Genomic DNA, 24507 nt, shown 5'->3' on the forward strand with positions numbered 1-24507 from the left:
TGATAAAGGCAAAATGAAACCACATTTGGGAATAGCATATGGTTGAGGCACTTTCTTTTCCTAGGTCGAGTATTGATTACAGTAAGACCTTAGAATTTTCCGCTGCACGTGGGATTTAATGAAATTTGTTGACCAAGAATGTCTTTGAACATTGGTTGTTCTGATGTTGCCACTCACTGTATTCTATGTTATATAAACATCACTGGGCTATAAATATGGTGTCCTGTTCTTGTGTGATGTAGTGTGGGGAGGGGAGGGGAGCCTTATGAACTCTGTACTTTATCATAGCCTTTAAGAGATCATCAATTCTTCTGGAAGACATGACAATTTGATATTCCTTCACAGTCAGAAATTAGTAGTCCTGGATGCTATTAGTCTCCTAGCCAGTCTACATTAAGAATGACTTATGACTGGATATTAATCAAACAGGTTTTTAAGATAGCCAATTCTCCGCCCACATACCAGTTATAAGGTCTTGATTTTTACCTCCCTGAAAATTCAGGACTAGGAGAAGAAAAAGCTGGGAGACTTTATGTATGTAGGTATACGTGTACAAGTTTGTGCATGCGCTCTCTCTCTCTCTCTCTTTCTATCCTCTTGTCTAAAAAATGCTTTCCCAGGTCTCAAAAACAGATACTAGAAATTTAAGGGAGGGAGAGAAAAGATTACTTAAATTATAATTTTGTTGTGTATGTGTTCGATAAAATAATTGAGTCTTCAGTAATCGATATGGTGCATACTAAATTGTCACCAATTTTAGTAAGTTAGCAAGGGGATGGCAGTGAAAGTTACTCTGCCTGACTTATTTTGATTGAATTGATTCTTTTGGTGTGTGCAGCGTATTTTGCCCTGTGCGATGGTACATGTAATTCATCAGACCTCCCATGCTGGTAAATGTGTGGCTTGCAAGCAGGTCAGTCACCCCTAAAGAAAACAGTCCTGGGTCACAACATATAACCCACATTATAACAACAGCTGCGGATGGAGTTCTAGAGAGTCCTAAACATCACCGTTCATATAAGTTCTCCTTGAAATCCCTCCCATGATTCATCACTATCAAAATTTTGGAATAAGAAAGGTTCTGATATAACTAATAACATATTTATGTTTTCCCCCCTTAAGGTCAAAAAATACTTTGAACTTGAACCACTTGCACGTGGAAAACGCTGGATTCTGCAGCCCTGCTCTCTGGATGACATGGATGCACTGAAAGACAGCTTCTCTCAGCTGATAAATTTGTTAGAAGAAAAAGACCATGAAGCTGTAAGAATGTGAAATCTGGCAAAGAACACGAGTTCCCAAAGGCCTTGAACCTATCGTGTTAGTTTCTCATTTTAGTTTTATTTTGGTATCAAGACTTTAATGGCTTCAGTATCTATTTTCCTCTAGTTATCTCAGACTCCCATCTCTCTATTAAAGTGAATATTCTATAAATCAGGTGAATTATCATCGGCATTAACGTCAAGTACACACTACTGAGAGAGAATTTATTCTCTGTTTACCACTAATTATCTTCACTGCATGTCTCTTCCTTCTGTTATTCTAAGCAGTTCTTCTATACTCTGTGCTAAAATGGATGGAATTTGTGGCTCACAGAGATCAAATCCCTTATGAAGGACTCAGGGAGACTCCGAACTTTGACTCGTTTTCCCTGGGTTTGGGGGTAGAGTGTTATGTGACTGGGGCTCCTCATAATATGTCTGTTGTTTCGGGTTTTTATTTTATCTTACCATGTTTTATTTTTTAGTGTTTTGTATACAAGCCTTATAGATTATGAGAGAAAAATGAGCACCAAAAATTTCAATTCATCACCTTATCAGAGAGGAATATCCTGCCAGGGTAAAATTAACTTGGAAGAACTTAAAGACAAGATGCATCATTTCCGTGATTACATCTGAAGTCTCACTCCCCTTTTAAGAGGAAGACTTTTAGTTTTTGAGAAGAGAGGGAATGTAGGCACAACGCACGTGTCATTGATTACTTTTTCATCAAGTCCTCAAATATTTTTCTAATGGAAAGACTCCCCTGCGTAAAGTCAAGCTACAACATAATATAGGTATCTTTTTTCTAAAAATCTTAAGTGTCTGATTGAAAGAAAGAAAATAATTTTTAAAATGACAGATGCAATTTTTAAAAACAGCCGAGTGAAGTATACAGTGGCTAGGGCTTAAGCTGGCGCGGATTTGACAAAGATGACAAAGACAGAATCCCTATATTCATCCATTAAGTGCTAATGGAGTTTAACGGAGTCGCTATTGTCTCCAACTAGTAATGAAAGGTCTATCAGTATTCCTATTATAAACCTCTATTTTCAGGGGTTTCAGTGTGCCCTTAAAAATGTGCTGGGGCTGCAGCAAATCATTTTAGGGCCTAGATTCAGTCTTTGGAACTCATTTTATTTTTTTCATTTAATTTAAATGATAAGATTGTAGCGATAAAGGTGCAGTTTTACTGAGGTTTGCACCTTTGACCTTTTCTAAATCAAGAATAATCTATGGACATTGAAGTTTATGGATGTAATACTCTTTGGCACATTTTGCAGATTTTTGACCACTTAAAATGCAAAATGGCCAAATGATACAAATGTGCTCCTTTCACCTGAGCAATAAAAACACGTTTGTAATTTTTAGGTAGCATAGACCGGTTCTCAAATACCACAGACCCACACTGTATTACAGGGTGATGTCATACCTTGTAATTCTCCAGAAGATAGACATCGCTCAACTATAGCTTTTGTGGTTTAATCTCGTAGGTGGACTTTAATGAAATCATTCCCTTTGAAACATCGAACACTTCTTTAAGCTTTTTTTTTTTTTTTTCTTCCCATGGAACAGATCCAAAAAGATTCATATTCAATCTTGTCTCCAGCATCCTTGAATATTTTTACACTGTGTAATGCGTGAGCAGCACAAAACTTTTATTCCAATGACCAGTGACACAATTCCTGCGTTCGTTCTGTTCTGTCGTGCTCACGTTCTGTGACAAATAAATGATGATTAGGCATTGCTTTCTCTGCAAGTTCATTAAATGTAGAATGTTGTCTTTTTAAGATACTGTGGCTGAGTGCTCCTAAGCCATCTGTTAAATGACTTCCCGTTGTCTGTGTGTGTGTGTGTTCATGTGTGCGCCAGTGATGGGCTTCTTCTCAGACCCACGACTGTCTGCAGTGTCTCAGCCGTCAGAATGAAAACATTATCAATCAGTACCCAACAACAGCTGTTTTTGACAAGTTTCTGTCTGACGCCTAATGCTTTACAACTGTCAATAAGGCTCCTTCTTTGTCTGGCAGTTCGGCGCTCGCTGTGTTGCTGCTTCCGTGCGGCATCCTGTCCTTGTAACCCTAGAATTGGCCGTGTTTTTGGAAATCCACTTGGGGGGGGAGGGGGTTTGGACGGGCGAGTGTGGGTGGGTGGCGGGTGGCGGGTGTGCGTGTACATCTATTCCTACTTTCCTGTAAAGTGCCACAGGTGTGTTAGTTTGCATATTCCAATATTATATAGGAAAAACAGTCTGTTATGTATTTCCTCACTTAGCTTCTTGTTATATTTATGGAAGTCACCCGTTTTTGTACCTTCTTAGCTAAAGCAGTTGCCTTTTTGTAATGGCAATTAATTTATACGACAAAACTTTGTATCTACTGTAGTTTATAGTCTCGGTTGCTAATTAACTGCCACATCGCCCTGTCTTTCTATTTTAAAAGATCTGTATCTATCCTTAGAGGTTAACAGATTCATGTGGACAATTGCCAGACAAGAAGACCTTGTATTGTCCGTGATTTATATATGATTTCCACTATTCTTCAAATGAAAATAAACGCTGAGTAGAATTGATGTTTTCAGACTGACTCCTTTCAAGCTTTTAGCATTTGGGAGTCGCAGATTTCTGTTTACATTTGTGTTGCCTGTTTAAGTCTTCAAAATAAGTTCTGCTGCTCTTGGGTCAAAACAAATGATTAATTCACATTTCCTTTGAAGCCATTGTGAAAACTTTAAAAGACGGAAAAAAAAAAAAAGCAAGTGTCTTTTCCAGTTGGTTTGTCTTCAGCGATTTACTTTCATGGGAGCTGTTCCTTCAGAATGAGTGAGCAGAGTGGAGATGTTAATGCAAAGTGTCATCTTTCAGTCAAAGCATCAGTTTATAAATATTTGCTGTAAAAGCAACGTTCTGAGAGGGACTGGGACGATGAACTATTTCCTTCAGTGGTGATTGCTGCCCTGAGGAAATAAATATTTTTAAGCGACTTGAGGAAATGCTGTGTATTTACAGGTCCATCCTTAAGAACGGGAGTGCTCTGTAAAAGAGAAGGAGAGTGAGAAAGAAAAATAAAAAAGATAGATGGATGGAAGAAGAGAGAGAAAGAAAAAGAAAAAAAAAAGTACATGATAGAAGAGGAAAAATTCAAACCCCAGCTCTCGTTTGGTCCCCAGTGCATTATCCCAACACATCCTTTGACTACCCACAACACTTCACTTCTCAGCTGGGATTCAACCTGGCATTCCTAGTTCCGTTTGCAAGGTAGGCGATTAGTGGTTATCAAGTTCCGAAGAGTCTCAGACCTATCCAAGCAAATGTGGACAGAACTGTAAAATTTTGAAGCAAATGGGTTTTCTTAATGTCCAGATGGGATATTCAGACTCGAGTGGAAATCTCATAGATTCATGCCTGGCTTCATCCTCTTTATAATTTTAGAGTGCATTTTCATTAACCTTCTGACCTACTGGTGCAAACAGAAAGGAAAAAGTATGTGGAGGGGGACGGGGAAGTGGGAGTTGCCCTTTGGGAGCCCTCATTTTCATTGAGTTTGGGAGGGAGGATCTGTCTTTGTTATGCAGAAACTTCAGGAGAATATAGATTCCCTGCCTCTCTTTTCCCCTACCCTAGGTTCTGGAGATCTGAAGTCCGTGCTGTGAAATGCATTATCACATCATGTTGGGAATTCCTGGCTCCCAAGGGTTCACAACTTTTGGCCCCCTCTGAGTCAGCATGATTAAATGATTTGCATCTCGGGGCTAAATGTTTTCCAACTCAGATGCACCGAGTGACTAATGAGCCGGCACCCTACGCCACCCCACCCCCTTGCTCTGATTTAGGAACATGAAAAGGAGCCCGTGTAATTCCCAGAAGCCTCAGATGAGATACCCGTTTCTCCTCCCGTTTCCCATTCTCTTTAAATTAAAACCTAAATGAGAAACCTACGGTTTCATCCAAGCTGGAAATTCTGACTTCTCATCCTGGGGGGTCATCTGTTTGTGACAAACTCTTCATAAAGTGACTTTCTGTGAAACCAAAGAAGTTAAAAGTCACTAAGAAGAATCTCTCCAGCATATGCCTCGGCTAGCATCCTTCTTTAATTACAACAAGGTGAAGTAAAAAGTCCCTGATTTTTCTTTCCGATTTTCTGTATATCCCCATGTTGCCTTCCATCTCTGCTTTCTTGGCATCCTCTGCTCGCCAGATGCTGGTTTGGAAAAGCCACCTATGCTGTTCTTGGGCTTCTTGCCCCCACCCTTTCATGTTCCCCTCAGGTCCTCAGATCAGATGGGAGTTGCCATGGGACACTATGAATAATACTTTTTGTAAGGAAATACTTCAACCTTTGTGGTTTAAAGTAGCCTCGCTTACCATAAATAGTGTTGTGAGGTCACTGGTGCCCTGTTCCGAGAATAAGGAAAGGGACTCCTCAGTTTTGTGCCTTGCTAGGTTCAGCCTGGCTTGTGACACATTGCGACTCCGGACACGTCACTGCTCTAGCAGACGTTTCTACGGACCAACTTGGGAACGGCCATCAAATAGCACTTAAAGGATCTTCCGGCAAACTACAAAGAATGATTCATTCTTTTTTCCCCTTTTCTTATTCGACAATCTCTGCCTCTAATTCTGATGCCCTCAAAATATTCCACACACATGTTTCAGCCCGGTTCGTTCTAGGGGCAACCCTCCAACCATGGAGGTCCTTTGGCAGTGTTGTCCCCAGAGAGGAAAGCCTGGCTCGAGTGCATGAGAACAGCGCGCACACTGGCAGTGAAAATAAGCCTTTTAATAAATATCGCGGTCCCCAGTGTCCCTTATTTCCCTATTTCCTCGTGGGGTATTCCTCGTGGGAGGTGGGCAAGTTGGTCGTTTCAAACAAGCCTCAGATTCCTTACATCCCAGGCAACCCTTCCTTGTAGGTGTGAAATTCGGCCTAAAATGCCACAACCTCCTCTGACAAGTGATTCATTGAGACAAAGGCTGGAGCTCCAGCATCAAACAGATGTCAGACAAAACACCAAATGCCTATAAATGATTGCTCTGCAGGCAATGGAATGGCTGGAAGGCCTGGCCTGATGATGCACTCCATGTCTGGACAAGCTTGCAGAAGACACAGCGGTGGGGAGGGGGCAGGGGAGCTGTGTGTAAATGGAGTCTGTGAAGAAGGCTGTTTCTGGAGACAGAAGTGAAACTACTACGAGTCTCACCTAAGAGGCTCACGTAGACGAGAATGATTTCTGGCTGGTTTGTGCATAATAGATGTAAAGGTCAATTAGAAAAATGCATGTCAAGGGCACCCTGCAGGCCAGACTGGTATGATATGATGTTAAATCATTAGACATATAAATATCAGAGTAAATTAAAAACGAGAAGATTTGGTTGGAACGGAAACTGCTCAGCGAAAGGCAGAGACAGGAATGCAAACAGTGAGTCTGGCTGTCATTCTCTATAATCTGGAGCAAGTCAGTCTCGGCTCTGGCCTTCTCCAGTTGTTTTACAACTTTCTAGACACGGGGTGGATCAACCCAACGCTTTTATTAAGCAGCTTCAACAGGATTCTTTCAGACGACAGCTTGTCAAGAGTCAACTTAACCACTGTCCCTTTTACAGGTTTTATGTCACAGTTGGAACTTTTGGTTTCAATAAATTTAAGGGGTTCGATGAAACCCCCTGGTATGTTTTTGTTGAACACCTACTCTGTACCAGGCATCATATTAGATTCTTGGGATACAGCAGTAAATAGGACAGACTTGGTCCCTGCCTTTGTAGGGCTTTAATTCCTAGAACATTGGTTAAGCTGGGTTATTTCTATGACCCTAGAGAATTTTTGTATTTGGGGGGGGGCTTTGGTAATGTTAACATTGCAATGTGAATCTCTAGATTTTTAAATGTCTTTTCTTGGTCCTAATTCTTGGTTTTCAGCCCTCCTAATTTAAAATGGTCTTTGAATGTGATTTAGTCTGAGACCATTAATAAAACTAGAAATCTAAAACACAACAGAAAAGTCTTTGCCTCTTTTTAGCATCTGTCTCAGTAGAATTCTGTAGAAATAGCCCCTTTTATTCGGGGTGGGGGGGTTGTGGGTTGTTTGTTTGTTTGTTTGTTTTTCGCTTTTACTGCGGCAACAACAAAGCATGTGTCTAGCACACAAAAGTGCTTCCAAAGTGCAAAACCAAACTCTGTCACCGTACTGTTCTTTTCATCTCCTCTACATCCAAAGGGCTTTTCCTTCTTCTCTGGAAATAGCCTGGTCTCATCATTCTGTCTGTTGATCTGACAAATGATCTGTATTTGAAATGTTGAATTTTAAATCTCTAAGGGCAAACTTCTAATGCTGCGGGAGTCTCTTGTGGTTTTTTTCCCCCACCAAATAGTGAAAGCTGCTGCGTAAAAAAGCATGCCACAATTCACATGCCCAGACAGAGGCAGTAACCTGTGAGCTATATAACCCCCTGGCTTTTTTAACTAGTCAGCTGTGAGTTTCAACTGGATTTCAGGAGGCTGCTTTATTTTCCCCTCATTGAAGATTGGGAACCCAGAGAGACCCCTTTAAACCCGTTATTTATTCCAGGACAGGACTTGGGCATAGTAGATCTTTTAGCAAGAGTTAATACATTTTAGATTTTAGAACAGTCCTGCAAAATTCATACCAACACCATTCTCATTTCCTGAACACTTAAAGCCTCTACTGTTCCCTCCTCACCAGTCCTGAGCCCCACCATAGCTTTGCCTTCAGAGAACTGCAACACATCCCCCTACAGCTTAGTGGCCTGGGTTCCAGGTAGGATCACAAAATAAACTGAAACAAACCCTATTCCTTCCATTCTGTTTGTTAATTTCAAATCATCCCAAATTTTTAGGTGAACTAGCAGGATCCAGTCAAGTCACATAATACCAGAGATTAACTGTGTGGTTTAATTTATACTTTGCAGTTCTTCCCCTAATGAAATCGTGGATCCGGACAATGATCATCAGCATCTACTAACATCCCAAAGAAGGAAACAACCAGGCATTATATGCTTCCTGACTAAAGTATACAATCACCTACGAGGTGCTCTTGCCAAAAAAAAAAAAAAAAAATTGAACCTGAGTCTGATCAAGCCTCTAGATCTAAGTACTAATTTGCAGAAAACACAGGAACAGAGATGTATATTAAACAACATGCAGAGTTGCAGTAATTAAAATCCAGATTGTTGTGGGTCACCTGGGTGGCTCAGTCACTTAAGTGTCTGACTTCAGCTCAGGTCATGATCTCACCGCTCGTGGGGTTCAGGCCCACATTGGGCTCTGTGCTGACAGCTCGGAGCTTGGAGCCTGCTTCAAATTCTGTCTCTGTCTCTGCCCCTCCCCTATTCGCTCGCTGACTCTCAAATATAAAATGGAAAAAAAAAAAAAAGTTTAATCCAGATTATTGGAATCGACTGGATAAATGAGTTGGTTTCTTAAATGGCAGGAAGGAAAGAAGAAATAGGACAAGGAAGCCTGTAGATTAACAACCTCTTAAGAGCCCTACAGAGCATCTGCCTGGTTCAGTCAGTACAGCAGGTGACTCTTCATATCAGGGTTGTGAATTCAAGCCCCACTATGGGGCTTTTAAAAAAAAAAGTCTTAAGAGTTCTGTCAAACCATTGCAGAGTGTGGACCTTATCTGGAGTCTGATTCAAACTACCAAAATGAAAAGAGTGAAATTTGGGATAAGTGGAGGCATTTAAGCACTTACTGAATATTTTATGAATTAAGTAATCCTTGATTACTAGGATACTCTAATCCTTGGTGTGATAATGGAATTGTGGTTGTATATTTTGTATGAAAGGAGCGCTTATCCATTGGTGACACCAAGGTGTTTATGGGTGAAATATTAGGCTGCTTGAGACTTATTTCAAAATAATTAGGTAGAGAACAGAAGAACTTGTATAGATGAAACAAGACTGGCTGTGTGTGACAACTGTCGAAGCCAGTGATGATGACGTTCACAATAACTTGTTGTCTGCCTCTGAATGTATAACTGCATTTTCTCCAAGAAAAAGTTTCTGAAAGAGAGAAAGAAGGAAAAGAGAAAGTGAAGGGGGTGGGGGGGAAGCCACAGAATAGGAGACACCTGTAATATAAAACCAAGTCTGTTGCCAGAGTAGATTCAGAGCTGCTCAAATCGGTAAAAAGAAAAAAGCAATCAACTTAATGGAAGGCACTTCACAAAGGAAGATATCCAACCAGCCAATAACTTTATTAATAGGTTGATATAAATAGATGCCAGGGGCGCCTGGGTGGCTCAGTCGGTTAAACATCTGACTCTTGATTTGAGCTCAGGACATGATCTCACAGTGATGAGATGGAGTCCCGAGTCTGGCTCCAAGCTGAGGGTGGAGCCTGCTTGGGAGTCTCTCTCTCTCTCTCTCTCTCTCTCTCTCTCTGCCCCTCCTGCTAGCACTCTCTCTCAAAATAAATAGATAAAAAATTAAAAAAAAAAATAGGCACTACCACCAGGTAGCACTACATACTCACCAGAATAGCTAAAATTAAAGGCCATACCAAGAAGAAGTAAGAGAGGAGTGAGTATCAGTCTGGCATATTCCTCACCCCTGAAAATTTCTGTCCTAATTCCAAGTGGGAAGTTTGTAGCACAGTGAGTGATTCCACAGTTTGGGAGCAACCAGAACTGGTTTAGAGTTTGACTGCGCTCTTTGCTAGTCACATGACACTGGACAGATCATTTAGTTGTGTTTCGGTTTCTTGTCCGCAGTGGAGACAATATACCCACTTCAAAGGGTTCTCGAGAAGGTTAGAAAAAAAATCATGCATGTAAGGTGCTTCTGACGCTTGGCACACAGGAAACCTGCAACTAAGAGTGACAACTGTGATTCCAGTAATGTTGAAAGCAACTCTCCTTCTGCATTTCTCAGGTAGGAAACTCTGCAAGAGCTCAGGCAGGTCGAAAGGTACAAGTGGTGAGATTTTATAACCAGTGAAGTTACAGAATGGCTACAACAGCAACTGGGAAGCCTGTCCTCACCTGGTCATGGAGCCCTTCTAGACCAGGTAATCTCTGTGTTTACAGAGACCTCCATAGTCTCTGTCTTTTGTCATTCAACTGGTCATTCATTTATATATTCACTCAACAAACATTAAATGTAGATTATGTGCAAGGCATTGAGCTACATGTACAGAGAAAGTTAAAAATATAACCTGATAAATCACTCAAGACTACATACTTGTTATTTAATTTTATGTTTATTTCTAAAGAAGTCGCTCATTCTTTCTAGTACTTTCTATGTCATCATTAGCTTAAAAATCACACAAAGGCAGTGCTGTGTCTTCTGTTGCCTTTTTAAATCTTTACAGCACTTAATACAGGATATTTCATGAATATTGCTGACTGGCTAACAACTTCAAGTAGGAGACGTGGGTTTCAAGCCTAACACATTTTTTTTCGTAAGGCTGGGAGTGCATAAAGATGAGTTTTGTCACGAATGATTGTAAAAGTGATACACGTTAATCGTGGAAAATGCAAAGATTATTTAAAGGAGAAAATAGAAAATAACTAATCCCCAAAAGAATCACATTAATTGTGATGTCTGTCCTTCTCATCTCTTTTCATGTGTAATGTTACAAAACTGGGGTCATACTATGCATACTGGTTTAGGACATGCTTTTGTTATTACTAATATATTAGGAGCATTTTTCCATGTCATTGGATATCTTCCTAAAACATTTTTAATGGCTTCCCAGCACTTATCTAACTCATTCCCTGTTGTTTATTTGGATTTCTGTTTTAAATGTCTCCGTGGGGGGTGCCTGGGTGGCTCAGTTGGTTAAGCATCCAACTCTTGATATCCGCTCGGGTCTTGGATGATCTCACAGTTCATGAGATCAAGCTCCATGTCAGGCTCCGTGCTGACAGCATGGAGCCCACTTGGGTTTCTCTCTCTGCCTCTCTGTCTCTCAAATAATAAAAATAAACTTGCAGAAAATAAATGTCTTCGTAGAAGAATATTTATGCACATTTCTTGATGATTTCCATAGAATGAATACATACAATTACAGGTTTTGAAGTGGAATTACAGGGTCAAAAGGCATAAGCGCTTTTTAAGGTTTTTAAAACATGTTCAACAATTGCCCTCCTAAGCCGTACCAATTTACAACTCCCACCAGTGACCAGAGGCCAATTCCTATGAGCCCAGTACCTTGTGGACCTGGGCAATTGAATGACTTTATCCTGATTTAATATTAGAAAATAAAATCTTGGGGCGCCTGGGTGGCTCAGTCGGTTAAGCGGCCGACTTCGGCTCAGGTCATGATCTCGCGGTCCGTGAGTTCGAGCCCCGCCTCGGGCTCTGTGCTGACAGCTCAGAGCCTGGAGCCTGTTTCAGATTCTGTGTCTCCCTCTCTCTGACCCTCCCCCCTTCATGCTCTGTCTCTCTCTGTCTCAAAAATAAAACGTTAAAAAAAATTTTTTTTAAGAAAAAATAAATAAAATCTTATTTTAACTTGCCTTTGTGGTAACTTGATCTTAGCTAGACTTTAAACAAAGAGAACAGCTTTGGTCAGTCACCTTCTGGAGAAGTGACCACGTTTAATTCTGTATGCTGAATTGCTTAACTCAAACACTTCCCATTTGCTCCCTACGTGATGTTGACCACAGGGTAGATACACAACATCCATTGCACAGTTGACCCTTGAACAACACAGAGGTTAGTGGCACCAACCCCTTCACAGTCGAAACTTCGAAACTTCGTGTTTAACTTTTGAGTCCCCCCAAAACGTAACTATCAATAGCCTAGTGTTGGCCGGAACCCTTATCCATAACATAAGCTTTTGTATGTTACATGTATTGTATTTTGTATGTTATATGTATTACAAACTATCCTTACAATAGAGAAAGCTCGAGAATTTTGTATATGTAATATAAACTGTATTCTTAAAGTAAGCTAGAGAAAAAAATGTTATTAAAATCATAAGGGGTGCCTGGGTGGCTCAGCCGGTTAAGTACCTGACTTTTGATTTTGGCTCAGGTCATGCCTCACGGTTAATGATCTAGAACCCTGCATCTGATAGCGTGGAGCCTGCTTGAGATTCTTTCTCTTCCTCTCTCTCTGCCCCTCCCTCACTCACTCAAACTATAAAGAAGAAAAATACACTTACAGTATTGTACAGTATAATACATGTAAAATCCATGTATCAGTGGACCCTCACAGTTCAAGTTCATGCGGTCCAAGGGTCAACCATATATGTTTTTGTGGAGAGGAAGGATTTATAAATAAACACCATGCACTTGTGATGAGTCCACTGTATAGACAGTAATTATGGAAGGAGGGGAGGAAGAAAAGACATAGTTGAGGCACAAAGGAGGCAAGGATTATATGTGCTACTCTCTTGCCCAGAAAGAATGAAAATACAAATGGAAAGGTAAGTTGAGGTCAGACTGGGGAGAGCCTTGAATGCCAAGATAAAGAACTTGGATGAAATGTAGTGGTCAGTGGGGAGCCAATGAATATTTTTAAGAAGAGTAGTATAATCAAAACAGTTATTTACAAAAAGTAACCTGGGACAGGGCTGGGTGGGAAGAGGGGAGCTCTAGGGTGGTGGCAGGTAACATGATAGGAGAATAAATGTGATAAGTTGAAAGAAAATAGGAAAACATTTGTTATTGGAAACAACAATTAAGGCCAACTGAGGGGCTAAGGTCAAATGAGAAGTTTAAAACCAGCCCCCTTATCTTTATTACCTGCCTGTCACTCCAGAGCCCCATGGTCCAGAACAATGAAGACCGGGTTGGACTGCCTCCAAAGGTGGGCAGGGTGAATCCCCATGATCCAGGTGGGTGAGTGGAGGTCCTGCAGGGTGCTGCTCCTCTCCCTTCCTGCTGCCCCTAGAAGAATTCCAAAGGTCTGAGAACCACCCAGAAAGTGCTTCGTTGAACACACTCAAGTAATTGAGTGAATAGACCCACCAACAAATAAGGTAGGCAAGAATCCATTCCTTTAAATTTTTTTTAATGTTCATTTATTTTTAAAAGAGAGAGACAGAGTGCACAAGCAGGAGAGGGGCAGAGAGAGAGGGAGACACAGAATCTGAAGCAGGCTTCAGGCTCCAGGCTCTGAGCTGTCAGCACAGAGCCCGACGCGGGGCTTGAACCCACAAACTGTGAGATCATGACCTGAACCAAAGTCAGAGGCTAAACCTACTGAGCTACCCAGGTGCCCCTATAAAATTTTCGATTTATATACATGTGTGTGTATATATATATATATATATATATATATATATATATTTTTTTTTTTTTTTTTTAATTTATTTATTTGAGAGACAGAAAAAACAAGCAGGGGAGGGGCAGAGAGACAGAGACAGAGAATCCCAAGCGAGCTCAACACCGCCAGCATGGAGCCCGACTCAGGGCTTGAACTCACAAACATTGAAATCAAAGCCGAAACCAAGAGTGCGACACTTAACTGAGCCACCCAGGTGCCCTTATAATAATTTTAATTTTTAATTTTTCTTGACTTAAAATTACATTAGCTAACAAATCCAAATCATTGTGGCCAGTCAACATAAAGCCCTTGCAATAAAGGAGCAAGCTTTATATGAATGGCATTTTTTTCTGCTTTGTGAACAAGAGGTCCCATATTTGTATTTTGCACTGGGCCCTGCAAATTGTGCAACTAGCCCTACCCACAGTATACATATAGGCTCTGAGACAGATTAACTGGTCTTGAATTCCAGCACTGACATTTGTTGGCCTTGGGCAAGTTGTCATCCTTTCCAAAACTCAGTTTACGCATCTGTAAAATGGGGATATTAACAGTTCATATCATTTAACCATGAAGTCTTTATAAGGATCAAATGAAATACTGCAAATAAAAGGCTTGGTACCTTGCCCGCCACGTAGCAGATGCTTAATACATGTGAGCTCTTACAATCACTGTAACATAGCTCGCACACAGTACTATGTGAGTGACTGCGATCGCTCAATCTGGCGTTGCGCCTTGTGATGATGCTACCGCAGCATCGCTATGTGTGTGCTCTACTCCACCTGCTTGCAGTTAACCGACTCCCTCCCCCAGTGGCACATGCAAGCTCCTCAGGGAGTTCTGCCTGTCCTGCTCTAGTCTGGGACACTCCTCTGAGGCCGGTCACTGCCCTCACGTGGATGGCCAACCCCAAATAGGGCAGCCATCTTCAGTCCCAGTAACTGTGGCCAGGATAACAGGGTCACATGGTAAAAAGCATAAGGAATTCCTGGAAGGAGGCCATGGGGGACAGCAAGCCCTTTGATGCTCCCTGGGTGGGGGCAATGTAATGAGTATTGCTCCTCCAGAACAAGGTCTGGCTGCCCTTTAAGATGTTCTCTGAAACTTCTGTAAAAGAAAAAAAAAAACAAAAAGGATCGTTTTGTTGATTTGGTTGTCTACTGGGGATTGGAAACATGCACAGGTACATTTCCTTTGGCAGAATATAACCCCCAAATCATCATCCTATCTTTTGAACGTATATGAAAAAAATTAGACACGGAGATTGACATGAACTCTTGACATTGAGAGCATTACTCCAACAGACATCCAACAGGGCTTCCGAGGGTGTGGTCTGTAGATGATGGGCAGAAACATATCCCAGAGTACGTGTATGCATGCAGATTCCTGGGCTTTGCTCCTAGAGCTACTGAATAACAATATAAGTGGAAGGCCCAGGAGTCTGTATTTTAATAGGCTCCCCATATTCTGAGCATCTGCCTTTAAGTGTTTGTGGGCATGAGCAGGCAGAAGAGGGTGAACAGTGGTGAAGGTGAATTAGAATAAGAAAGTTTGTTTTTCCAGGAGAAACTTAACCTACATCAGCTGTGTTCTTCCTGAAGCTGTGGTCCGGCAATGCCCAGAAATGCAAGCTCATGGGTCCCCTGTGGTCTTGGGGCCCTGAGTACCAAGTGGCTGTGTCATCCTTGTTGAGCTCTAAAGGTGCTCATGGCAAGCAGAACGAGGATCTGGATCTGAGAGAGAGGACCAGGGTCCTACTGAAGACGCTGAAGAAAACCATTAGAAAATTTGAGTGAGGTTTTAGTGTTCTCCAAGTCAACAGGTGTCAAACTGCATCACACCTACCCTTGGGCCACAGGAAGATGTTCCAGTGGGTACAAAGTACTATGGTTTTGGGAAAACCAATTCCTAGATCTTCAACTGACATAGGTATTCTTCCCTACCACCTGGCTGCCCAGGATTCGGTCAGCATTCTGCTGCTCGAAGTTTCTCTCCATTTCACAATCCTCTCCTTCCCACTTTAGGATAGAAAGGCAGACCCTCTTGTGGTCCAGTAGAGTCGGTTAAGCACCCAGTGCCCCGAGACCTTAAAGATGGGGGGTATTAGAGCAGAAAAGGCGTCTGGCACAATGACCCACGTGGAAGGAAATCAGTGCTTTAGCCAAAGGCCCCGTGCACTACAAGAGCCTCCCAAACTTCTCTTGTCTCCGAAGACCCCTTTGCACTTACTCTGGCCAAATGATGCAATAATCTGAATGCCACAGAAAAACAAGTGACAAGAGACCAGAACTTTGAGATGCGCCCCCTTAGAATGTGTCCATGACCCACCTCCCTGAAGTATGCAGCGGCTTGTCCTTCAGAGAGACAGGGACTGCTACCCCTTCAATACAGTACCTACAGTATGGGGCTGGAAAAGTCATCAAAGCATTAAAGATATTAGGGGTGTTTACTCCACATTCCTATCTATTGGCTGCCTAATTAACATGATTTGCAGCTGAGAAAATAATACTCTCCTCCATCAGAGAGAAATTGGGTCCCCAAACTGTGAAACAAAGGAGAGAGAACCAGTGATGTTTATAGAAGTTATTACAAACAATCTTCAAAAGGAACTGCAGTGACAGATTCTGTTTCACAGCGTCCTCCCAATTCTTAGTCTCCGGAGAACCTTCCTCAGACTCTGCTGGGTGTTTTCACTGCCAGCCTGCCGCTTTAGGATTTGGTGCAGGGTGCAGAATTAGCCTAGACCTGCGCTGTCCAACACAGGAGCCATTTAGCACTTGAAAGGTGGCTAGTCCAGATTGAAGTGGGTTGTAAGTATAAAACTCACACCAGACTTCAAAAACTTGGTACTGAAAAAAATGTCAAATATTTCATTAATAATAACTTTTACAGTGGTAGCATGAAATGTTAATATTTTGGATAAGTTGGGTTAGACAAAATATATTACTAAAGTTCATTTCAGTGGTTTATTTTTATTTTATTTTTGTTTTTTAGTGTGGCCGCTAGAACATTAAAATGACATATGTGCTTCACATTTGTGACTTGCATCATATTTCTATCAGTCTGTCAGTCTAGACTGTGGGTTGAACAGCCTTGGGCATAGGTGGATGGGAATGTGAAAGTCCAGTTCTCTTGGTTTTTTTTCAATGTTTATTCATTTTTGAGAGAGCGTGGACAGGGGAGGGGCAGAGAGAGAGAGAGAGAGAGAGAGAGAGAGAGAGAGACAGAGAGAGACAGAGGATCCTAAGCAGGCTCTATACTGACTGCAGAGAGCCCGATGTGGGTCTTGAACTCATGAACTGTGAGATCATGATCTGAGCCGAAGTCAGACACTCCACTGACTGAGCCCCCCAGGTGCCCCAAAAGTCTAGCTCTGAACAATAAATGGAGTTGAGGAGATATGGGGCTGCAAGTGACCCCTCTTGCCGAAAAGAGAGGTACGTTTGTGACAGTTGCAACATGTGGAGCCCAGGCTAACAGATTGTAAACCTGCCTTCCTTCTGGTTCTAATACTTCGTTAACCTCAAAGGAACTTTAATATTTAAACCAAATGGCATGATTTCAGTAGGCTGATGTATTGCTCTCCGTTCAGCCATTTGAGAAATCCTGCTGAGGTCTCCACGCAGCTGAGTTCCAGTCGCCGCCATATCCCTGTGCAAGTCTGGCACAGTACTAATGAGCTGATGAGATTTTTTTCTCACTTGTTTGATATTAAATAGGAAAGCCTTTCAAATTCAACGTTTACAGATAGTGTGAAAATTGAAATGCAGGTTTTTGGCTGAGCCAGCTACAACAGATCCAAAGACGGCAGTTGCCTGATGGTTAGAGAACAGTGCTGCTGGCCCTCACTGACTCCACCACTGGCTTGAGTAAGTGGCAACTTCCTCCTTTCCAGAGGTGAATTACCACCGGCTTTATTCTACCGTGGGGCCTCTGTCTGAACACCATTATTTAAGGTAACAGCTTACTGATCTCAGCCAAGAATTTAAAGCTTTTGGATTATGAGGCTGAGGCCAGTTGTTCTGTTCAGAAGCTGATGCCAGACCTCACCATGGGTCCCTCAAATAACAACAATAATAGTAGCAAATATTTATTAAGTACTTACTATGAGCTCTAAATACGTTCTCTCACTCTTCAGCCCTATGTGGCATAACGTGTTCTTCTTCTTCATTTTGTACTGTTTTTTTGTTTTCTGGTTTTTGTTTGTTTGTTTGTTTTTAAGTAGGCTTCATGCCCAGCTTGGAGCCCAACACAGGGCTCGAACTCATGACCCTGAGCTGAGATCAAGTCAGAGTCAGACTCCCAACCGACTGAGCCACCCAGCCACCACTGTTTTCTGTTTTTGAGGTTGTCCAAGGTTACATAATAAGTAGTAGTCCCAGGGCTCTCTGCTCAGAGCCCATACTTAGAACCACTCTGCTCTTCTTATGGAGAATAAATATTAAAATCTCAGCAGTATCCATCAGAAATAGCAAAAGATTGGAGGTAACATGGTGTAGACAAGACAAACTTTTTTCCGCTGTGAAACATTTTCTTCAAATAAAATCCTATCCTTAGACTAAATATAAAAATAATTATACAAAGGCTAGCTGCTCCAAACTCCATGAGCTGACCATCTCCAACACACAATGTGACCCTAAGACATCACACACAGACCGTTGGGCCCACAGGGCACTGCAGAGCTCCTGGTGAGCTGTGTTAGGAGATACAGATTTGAATTCTCCTTCTGCCACTTCCACTCAAGTGAGCCTGACCAAGCCTTCATGCAACCATTGCTCCCATCAGGTTGCTGCACCTCCCCACAGCTGTCTAGAAAATTAAAGTGGATCATATTGAACTTTCCTGAAAAGAATCTTCTCACAGTGCATTTGTGCAAAGCAGAAGGCCTTGCCTTACTGGACTTCTCACCACACCTCCCTCTCTTGAGTTGATGTAATCTGCCAACCCCTAACCTGAGCTTTCACCTCTGAAAATGGCCTGGCCAATGCCAAGTGGCAGTGAGGGAGGCCATGGCAAAGATTCTCCAGATGACGCTTTCCTGAAGGAGGCCCAGAGCGGCAACGAGAAACTGGGGAAATCAGAGGTTGAACAAGGTTCTAAGGGATTTAAGGGGGACCAGTACAAGATCCAAATGCACCATGGAAATACCTCTATAGGCCAAAGCTTCTACCACAAGACTAAGGAATTTCTTTGCCCCCTATGACCAGCCACACACCTCTTTCCTCAATTTCTCCAAGAAGCTTAATCAAAAAGAGGATTCCATGGACTTTGGAGAAAGGATACTTTTTCAAAAAAGCAGTACTTCAATAGAAAGCATATATGGATGTATAGTGAGGGAATGCTTTTAAGAAGGCTTAGAATTGGGGCGCCTGGGTGGCGCAGTCGGTTAAGCGTCCGACTTCAGCCAGGTCACGATCTCGCGGTCCGTGAGTTCGAGCCCCGCGTCAGGCTCTGGGCTGATGGCTCAGAGCCTGGAGCCTGTTTCCGATTCTGTGTCTCCCTCTCTCTGCCTCTCCCCCATTCATGCTCTGTCTCTCTCTGTCCCAAAAATAAATAAAAACGTTGAAAAAAAAAATTAAAAAAAAAAAAAAAAAGAAGGCTTAGAATTAAGGAGAGTCTTCTCCTTAGCTGAGGAGCTTGTAGAAGAGAATGATTAGAACAACCAGAGATTTTCATTCTGCTACTGTTGTCCCTGTACTGCGCTGTCCTATCTCAGGCCAAATTAGGACGAGAAGGATTTGCTATGAAGTGTCTTCCATGTGGCTAGGCTCAAGGTTGTCAAAGCCACAAAAATAAACAAATAAATAAAATCTTAAGACATGGCCCTTGATTTCACGGGCTTATTGGGAATTTACACATAGAAAACTGAAACCATTCAGAACAATCCAAAGAGCTGCTGATCCGTCTCTAGGGTAGCCGTGCTGTCCTTCAGACAGGGCACAAAACCATTCTTCAGAAGGTTTTCAGACTCTGTGCAAAAGAGATAGACAGTTGTGCAGTGTGTGGTAGGGGTTTCAAAACATCTGTTTTCTTAGGGTGCACATACATGCTGGTTCCATCATGGGTCACCCCAGCTTCTCCTGGACAGGGCACTCTTTTTTGTGGATCTTATTAACTCTTCTGGGTCTGTCACATCTTACTTTTCAAAGAATTACTATCAGCCATAGTACATATCTGTCTGTACATGTTTTCATGAACTTACCTAAACCTTGAAGCTTTAACTTTCAAATAACATACTAGGTTTGATGTAAATAGGGGGAGGGAAAGCGTGTTAGCCTGTTGTCAATATGCCGTGCTGAAAGCATTTCCCAACACATGTCAACTCTGCAACTCACTTAACTTTTCCAGATGTGGCTGGATGGGCTGCCGAGTCGGTGACATTGCAGATGGATGGCCACAGCCCACTGTAGGCAGATGAACATGGGTACCTTTGAAGTGATGGGGTGACTCTTCTCATCTATTAGCCAGAAGGAAAAGCTATTTTCTTCTGTTGAGTCCTTGGTTCATTCCCACCTCAAGAAGACCATATAATTAGCATACATCAGCACTTCGAACTGGGGTCTGGGGCTCTCATTCCTATCCACTGGGCCTGTAGCCGGCAGCCCCAGTGGAGTCAAAATAAAACTAATGTCAAGGAGAGTTATAGGCTGTTCTTTTACTTACATGCTGTTCGTGTATATGAGAAAGTAATTGCAGTTAACCTGTTTAATCAAATTTTCATCCCAATCACACAGAGTAAGGCACCCATGTCCCTTACAGTCAGAAATAGTTAGTTCATCCTGTTACATCCTGCATATAGAAATTTCAGAGTATAATAGATCTCACCCTCCAGAGAGGAAAATAACAATTGGAAATACAAAGATGAGAAAGAGCTCTTTATCTTCCTTCTTCCTGGCAGATAAAGGTAGTAAAGGAATTTTCTGGTTTTCTTTTTCAGTAGGATGGACTGAACTTTGGCATCATGGTGTAAAATATCCCCTGTTGGGGCACCCAGTGGCTCAGTTGGTTAAGCATGTAACTCTTGATTTTGGCTCAGATCATGATTTCACAGTTTGTGAGTTTGAGCCCCATATCGAGCTCCACACTGCTGTTGCTGGTGTGGAGCCTGCTTAGGGCTCTCTCTCTCTCTCTCTCTCTCTCTCTCTCTCTCTCTCTCCACCCCTCCCTTGCACTCTGTCTCTCTCTCTCTCTCAAAATGAAATGAAATGAAATGAAATGAAATGAAATGAAATATTCCCTGCTATTAAGTATTTAGGCAAGTTATTGAACCTCTAGAAAACTTGGTGTCATCACTGAGAAATTTGGGTTAATTCTTGCCTTGCAGAGATAGAGCAAGAGTAAAGATCACAAACATAAAGCCATGGCATAATACTTGCCATGTAATAGGTCCTTGGTATTTATAACCATTTGTAACAGTATAATGAAAATCATTTTTTCTTCTAGTTCAGTATACAATACATGAAGCTAGTAATTAATGAGCCTGTAGGAATCTGATCATTTAGAAGCTATGTCTGCAGGCTGACACAAGGTCCCTAACACAGAATTTGGTAGGTCTAGTGGCCAAGACGAGGAGGGTTGTCTTGTCCCAGCCCTCTTCTCAGATTGACAGTAAATTAAAATCTATATGTGCAAACAATTGATTATGGAAACTCAATTGTTAAAAACAATCTTATACCTCATTGAAAGATTCGCTACAGAGTGGTTTTTTTAAGGGGCAAGATGTTCCCCCAAGTGCCTTACAATTTTAATATTATTTTATTTTGACAAAGCCAGGACCCAGGCAGTTTTTAGGACACATCTGTGATCTCTAAACTCAAAAGTAATGCCAAGGAGTATAGTGAAGTTTCATAAAGACCTAAGGATTCAAAATGAGAAAACAGTTTCAGCAGCGTAGTTAGTAAAATTACTTTTTTTCTTCTGGTTTCCTGCAGAAGATTAATTGAGCTTATCAGATAATATAGGTCCCTGTCCAAAGCATTTTGTGTTTAATGTGGCAGGATGGCAGTGTGGCTATCTCAGCTTCTTCAATTAGATAACAGCACTTAACAATTATACTTCTCTCCTCTGTGAAATCATAGAATTACTGAATATAGAATTGGAAAGGAATAGAGAAATCTAGCAATCTAGCCCAGCATGTTCAATTTAGGTAAGAAAACTGATAGCTGTGTTCTTTGCTTATTATTATTTTCCCCCCTACCCCTCTCCCCACCATGCCCCATAGGCTTGGCCATGCGATCTGCATTGGCCAATGGGATGTGGGTAGATATGGCATTTGCTTCAGAGCAGAAACATTAAATGCAATGCATGGCTTGGCTGGGTCCAAGCATATCCTGGCTCACCTTCACTCTGATTTTTAGAGTGAAGCAGAACAGTAACCAACCCATATGCCTATGTAACATGAGCAAGAAATAAACGTTCTCCTAAATTCCTTAGATATTAGGGTTGCTTGTTCCATAGCATAACCTAGTAAGAGCTGACTAATACAATGACTCAGAAAGTTGAAGTGATTCACCCAAATCACATAGACACTTTGTTACACAGCTTGGGCTATATTACAAATATCCTGGTTGGAAGTTTTCTAGTATGCTTCAGGTTACAGGGTATATTCCTGGAACCTGGTAGTGTTTGGCACAAGCTAAATACTCAGTATTTGTTTATACGAACAAAGCAATGACTGAAGGAAATAAGGACTGAAAGTTCCATTGAGCTGCTTTGCTCTATGGAACAGTATTTAGTTTAGTACTTCCATTACTATTAACCCCAAGTATCTTGTGGCATCAACTGTGGGTCTAGCACGTGTGAGGTGTTTAAGAAGCATTATATTTACTTATCATGTAATCCAACAGGGCAGGTATTTTTAGTCTTAGTATCTCGCCCAGTCATAGAACAAGTAACTAACAGAAACAGAAAGAGCTAAGGTTGTTCTAACTCCAAACCCGGGTGCTCTCCACTGCTTCAGTTTTTTTGCTGGACGTAAATTACAGCTTGGGTCATTTGCCAACAATTGAAATATGCAGCTTGTGTCAAAGCAGGTCCCCTGCATGGTCATAAGCTGGCAGAGCTGCTCACGCAGTCTGTGGGCAGCCACTGGCCCGCCAGGAGTAGATCACGCTTGGGCCCAAGATGCTGATTCCTTCAGTCCTCAGAGAATAGGGATGGTGTGTGGTCTGGAGCCAGCCCCCTTTAGTGGAGAGCAACCTCATAAGTTTATCCCTGTATGATATGCATATGATATGCAAATATTATCATTTTCTGTATGTGCCATGGCATGAAAAAGAGAAGTCCTGGGTGAGAAGCAGTGGTTCCAGATCAATCTAGAAACTTCCTGAGAGCATAGGTTTTAGAAAACTTTGTAAGCCAAATTTTTCTTTCTTTCTTCTTCTTCTTTTTTTTTTTTTTTTTTTTTTTTTGTAAGCCAAATTTCTAATGAACCCTGCTCTACTACTTTGTCTCCTGCATTTTCCATTTGTGGTGAATCTCTTTCCTTTCTTGTCTTTCTTTTTCCTTCCTTTCTTCCTTCCTTCCTTCCTTCCTTCCTTCCTGTTTCTTTCTTTCTTTCTTCTTTCTTTCTTTCTTTTCTTTTCTTTTCTTTTCGTTTCTTTCTCTGTCTTTCTTTCTTTTTCTTTCCTTCTTTCTTTCTTTCTCTTTCTTTCTTTCTTTCTTTCTTTTTCCTTCTCTTTCTTTGTCTTTCTTTCTTTCTTTCTTTCTTTCTTTCTTTCTTTCTTTTTCCTTCTCTTTCTTTCTTTCTCTTTCTTTCTTTCTTTCTTTCTTTCTTTCTTTTTCCTTCTCTTTCTTTCTTTTTCTTTCTTTCTCCTTCTCTTTCTTTCTCTTTCTTTCTTTCTTTCTCCTTCTCTTTCTTTGTCTTTCTTTCTTTCTTTCTTTCTTTCTTTCTTTCTTTCTTTCTTTCTCAGAGTTGTCTGTAAATCACCTCCACTTTGCAGAGTAAGTCAAAAAATAGATGGACAGGTGCCTGGGTGGCTCAGTTGGTTGAGTGGCAGACTTCAGCTCAGGTCATGATCTCGCAGTTCATGAGTTTGAGCCCAAACCAGGCTCTCTGCTGTCAGTGCAGAGCCTGCTTTGGATCCTCTGTCTTCCCCTCTCTCTGCCCCTCCCCTGCTTACTCTCTCTCTCTCTCTCAAAATACATACATACATACATACATACATACATAAAACATTAAAGAAAAATTTTAAAAAAGAATAGATGGATAGATGGATGGATGAACTAACAAGGTCAAAAGCAATTGAGGCAAGTTTTTACTGCACTTAAAATAAGCTTGTTTAGGTAGAAGCAACCCAAATGTCCATTGACAGATAAATGGATACACAAAATCTGATATATATGCACAATGAAATGTTATTCAGCCTTAAAAAAGAATGAGATCTTGTCACATGCTACAACATGGATGAACCTTGAGGACCTTATGTTAAGTAAAATAAGCTAGTCAGGAAAAGATAAATACTGCCTGATACTACTTATATGAAATACCTGGAGTAAAGTCACAGAGACATAAAGTAGAATGGTGGTTGCCAGGGGTTGGTAGGAAAAGGAAAGTGGGAAGTTGTTTATGGGTACAGAGTTTCAGTTTTGCAATATGAAAAAGTTCTGGAGATTGGCTGTGCACCACGTGAATGTACTTAACACTGCTGAACTGTACATTTAAAAGTAGTTAACATGGTAAATTTTATTTTCTGTGTATTTTACCACAATTAAAAAAAAAAGAATTTATGGTGAAAGTGAGCTTCTTTACTCTGAACAAAGGCTTTGGTTATAGGCTTGGAAGTGTGGAGGATATACTACCTGACTGCTAAGCTGCTTTTTGCATTGGTTCCTCCTACGTTATGCCTTCCGACCAGTGCTGGCTACTTCATGTGTGGGACGCAGAGCAAAATGCAAATGAGGGGCCTTTGTTCAAAGAGGAGTGCTATTGATGGTACTAAGGTATGAAGCTCTTCCTTTCTTCTGTGGACTCTCAATCTGTCATGGTGTTTCTTATTTGCTATTTACTGTC

At 41.4% G+C, this 24507-nt stretch overlaps 1 protein-coding gene across 4 annotated transcripts in view; it reads left to right on the forward strand.

Moving 5' to 3' along the window:
* Positions 1–8454, forward strand: part of ARL15 (ADP ribosylation factor like GTPase 15) — a 406381-nt gene extending 397927 nt beyond the window's left edge. For 3 of the 4 annotated variants that reach the window (XM_045438124.1, XM_045438145.1, XM_045438135.1), the window contains one exon: positions 1123–3830. In XM_045438124.1, coding sequence (XP_045294080.1) covers positions 1123–1275 — 153 coding nt within the window. In that variant the 3' untranslated portion in view covers positions 1276–3830. Of the gene's footprint in view, positions 1–1122; positions 3831–8183 lie in introns of those variants that run through there. The other variant, XM_045438138.1, reaches the window with a different exon arrangement.
* The last annotated feature ends 16053 nt before the right edge of the window (positions 8455–24507 follow it).

This window comes from Leopardus geoffroyi, chromosome A1 (genome assembly GCF_018350155.1).
Source record: "Leopardus geoffroyi isolate Oge1 chromosome A1, O.geoffroyi_Oge1_pat1.0, whole genome shotgun sequence".
Lineage (NCBI taxonomy): Eukaryota > Metazoa > Chordata > Mammalia > Carnivora > Felidae > Leopardus > Leopardus geoffroyi.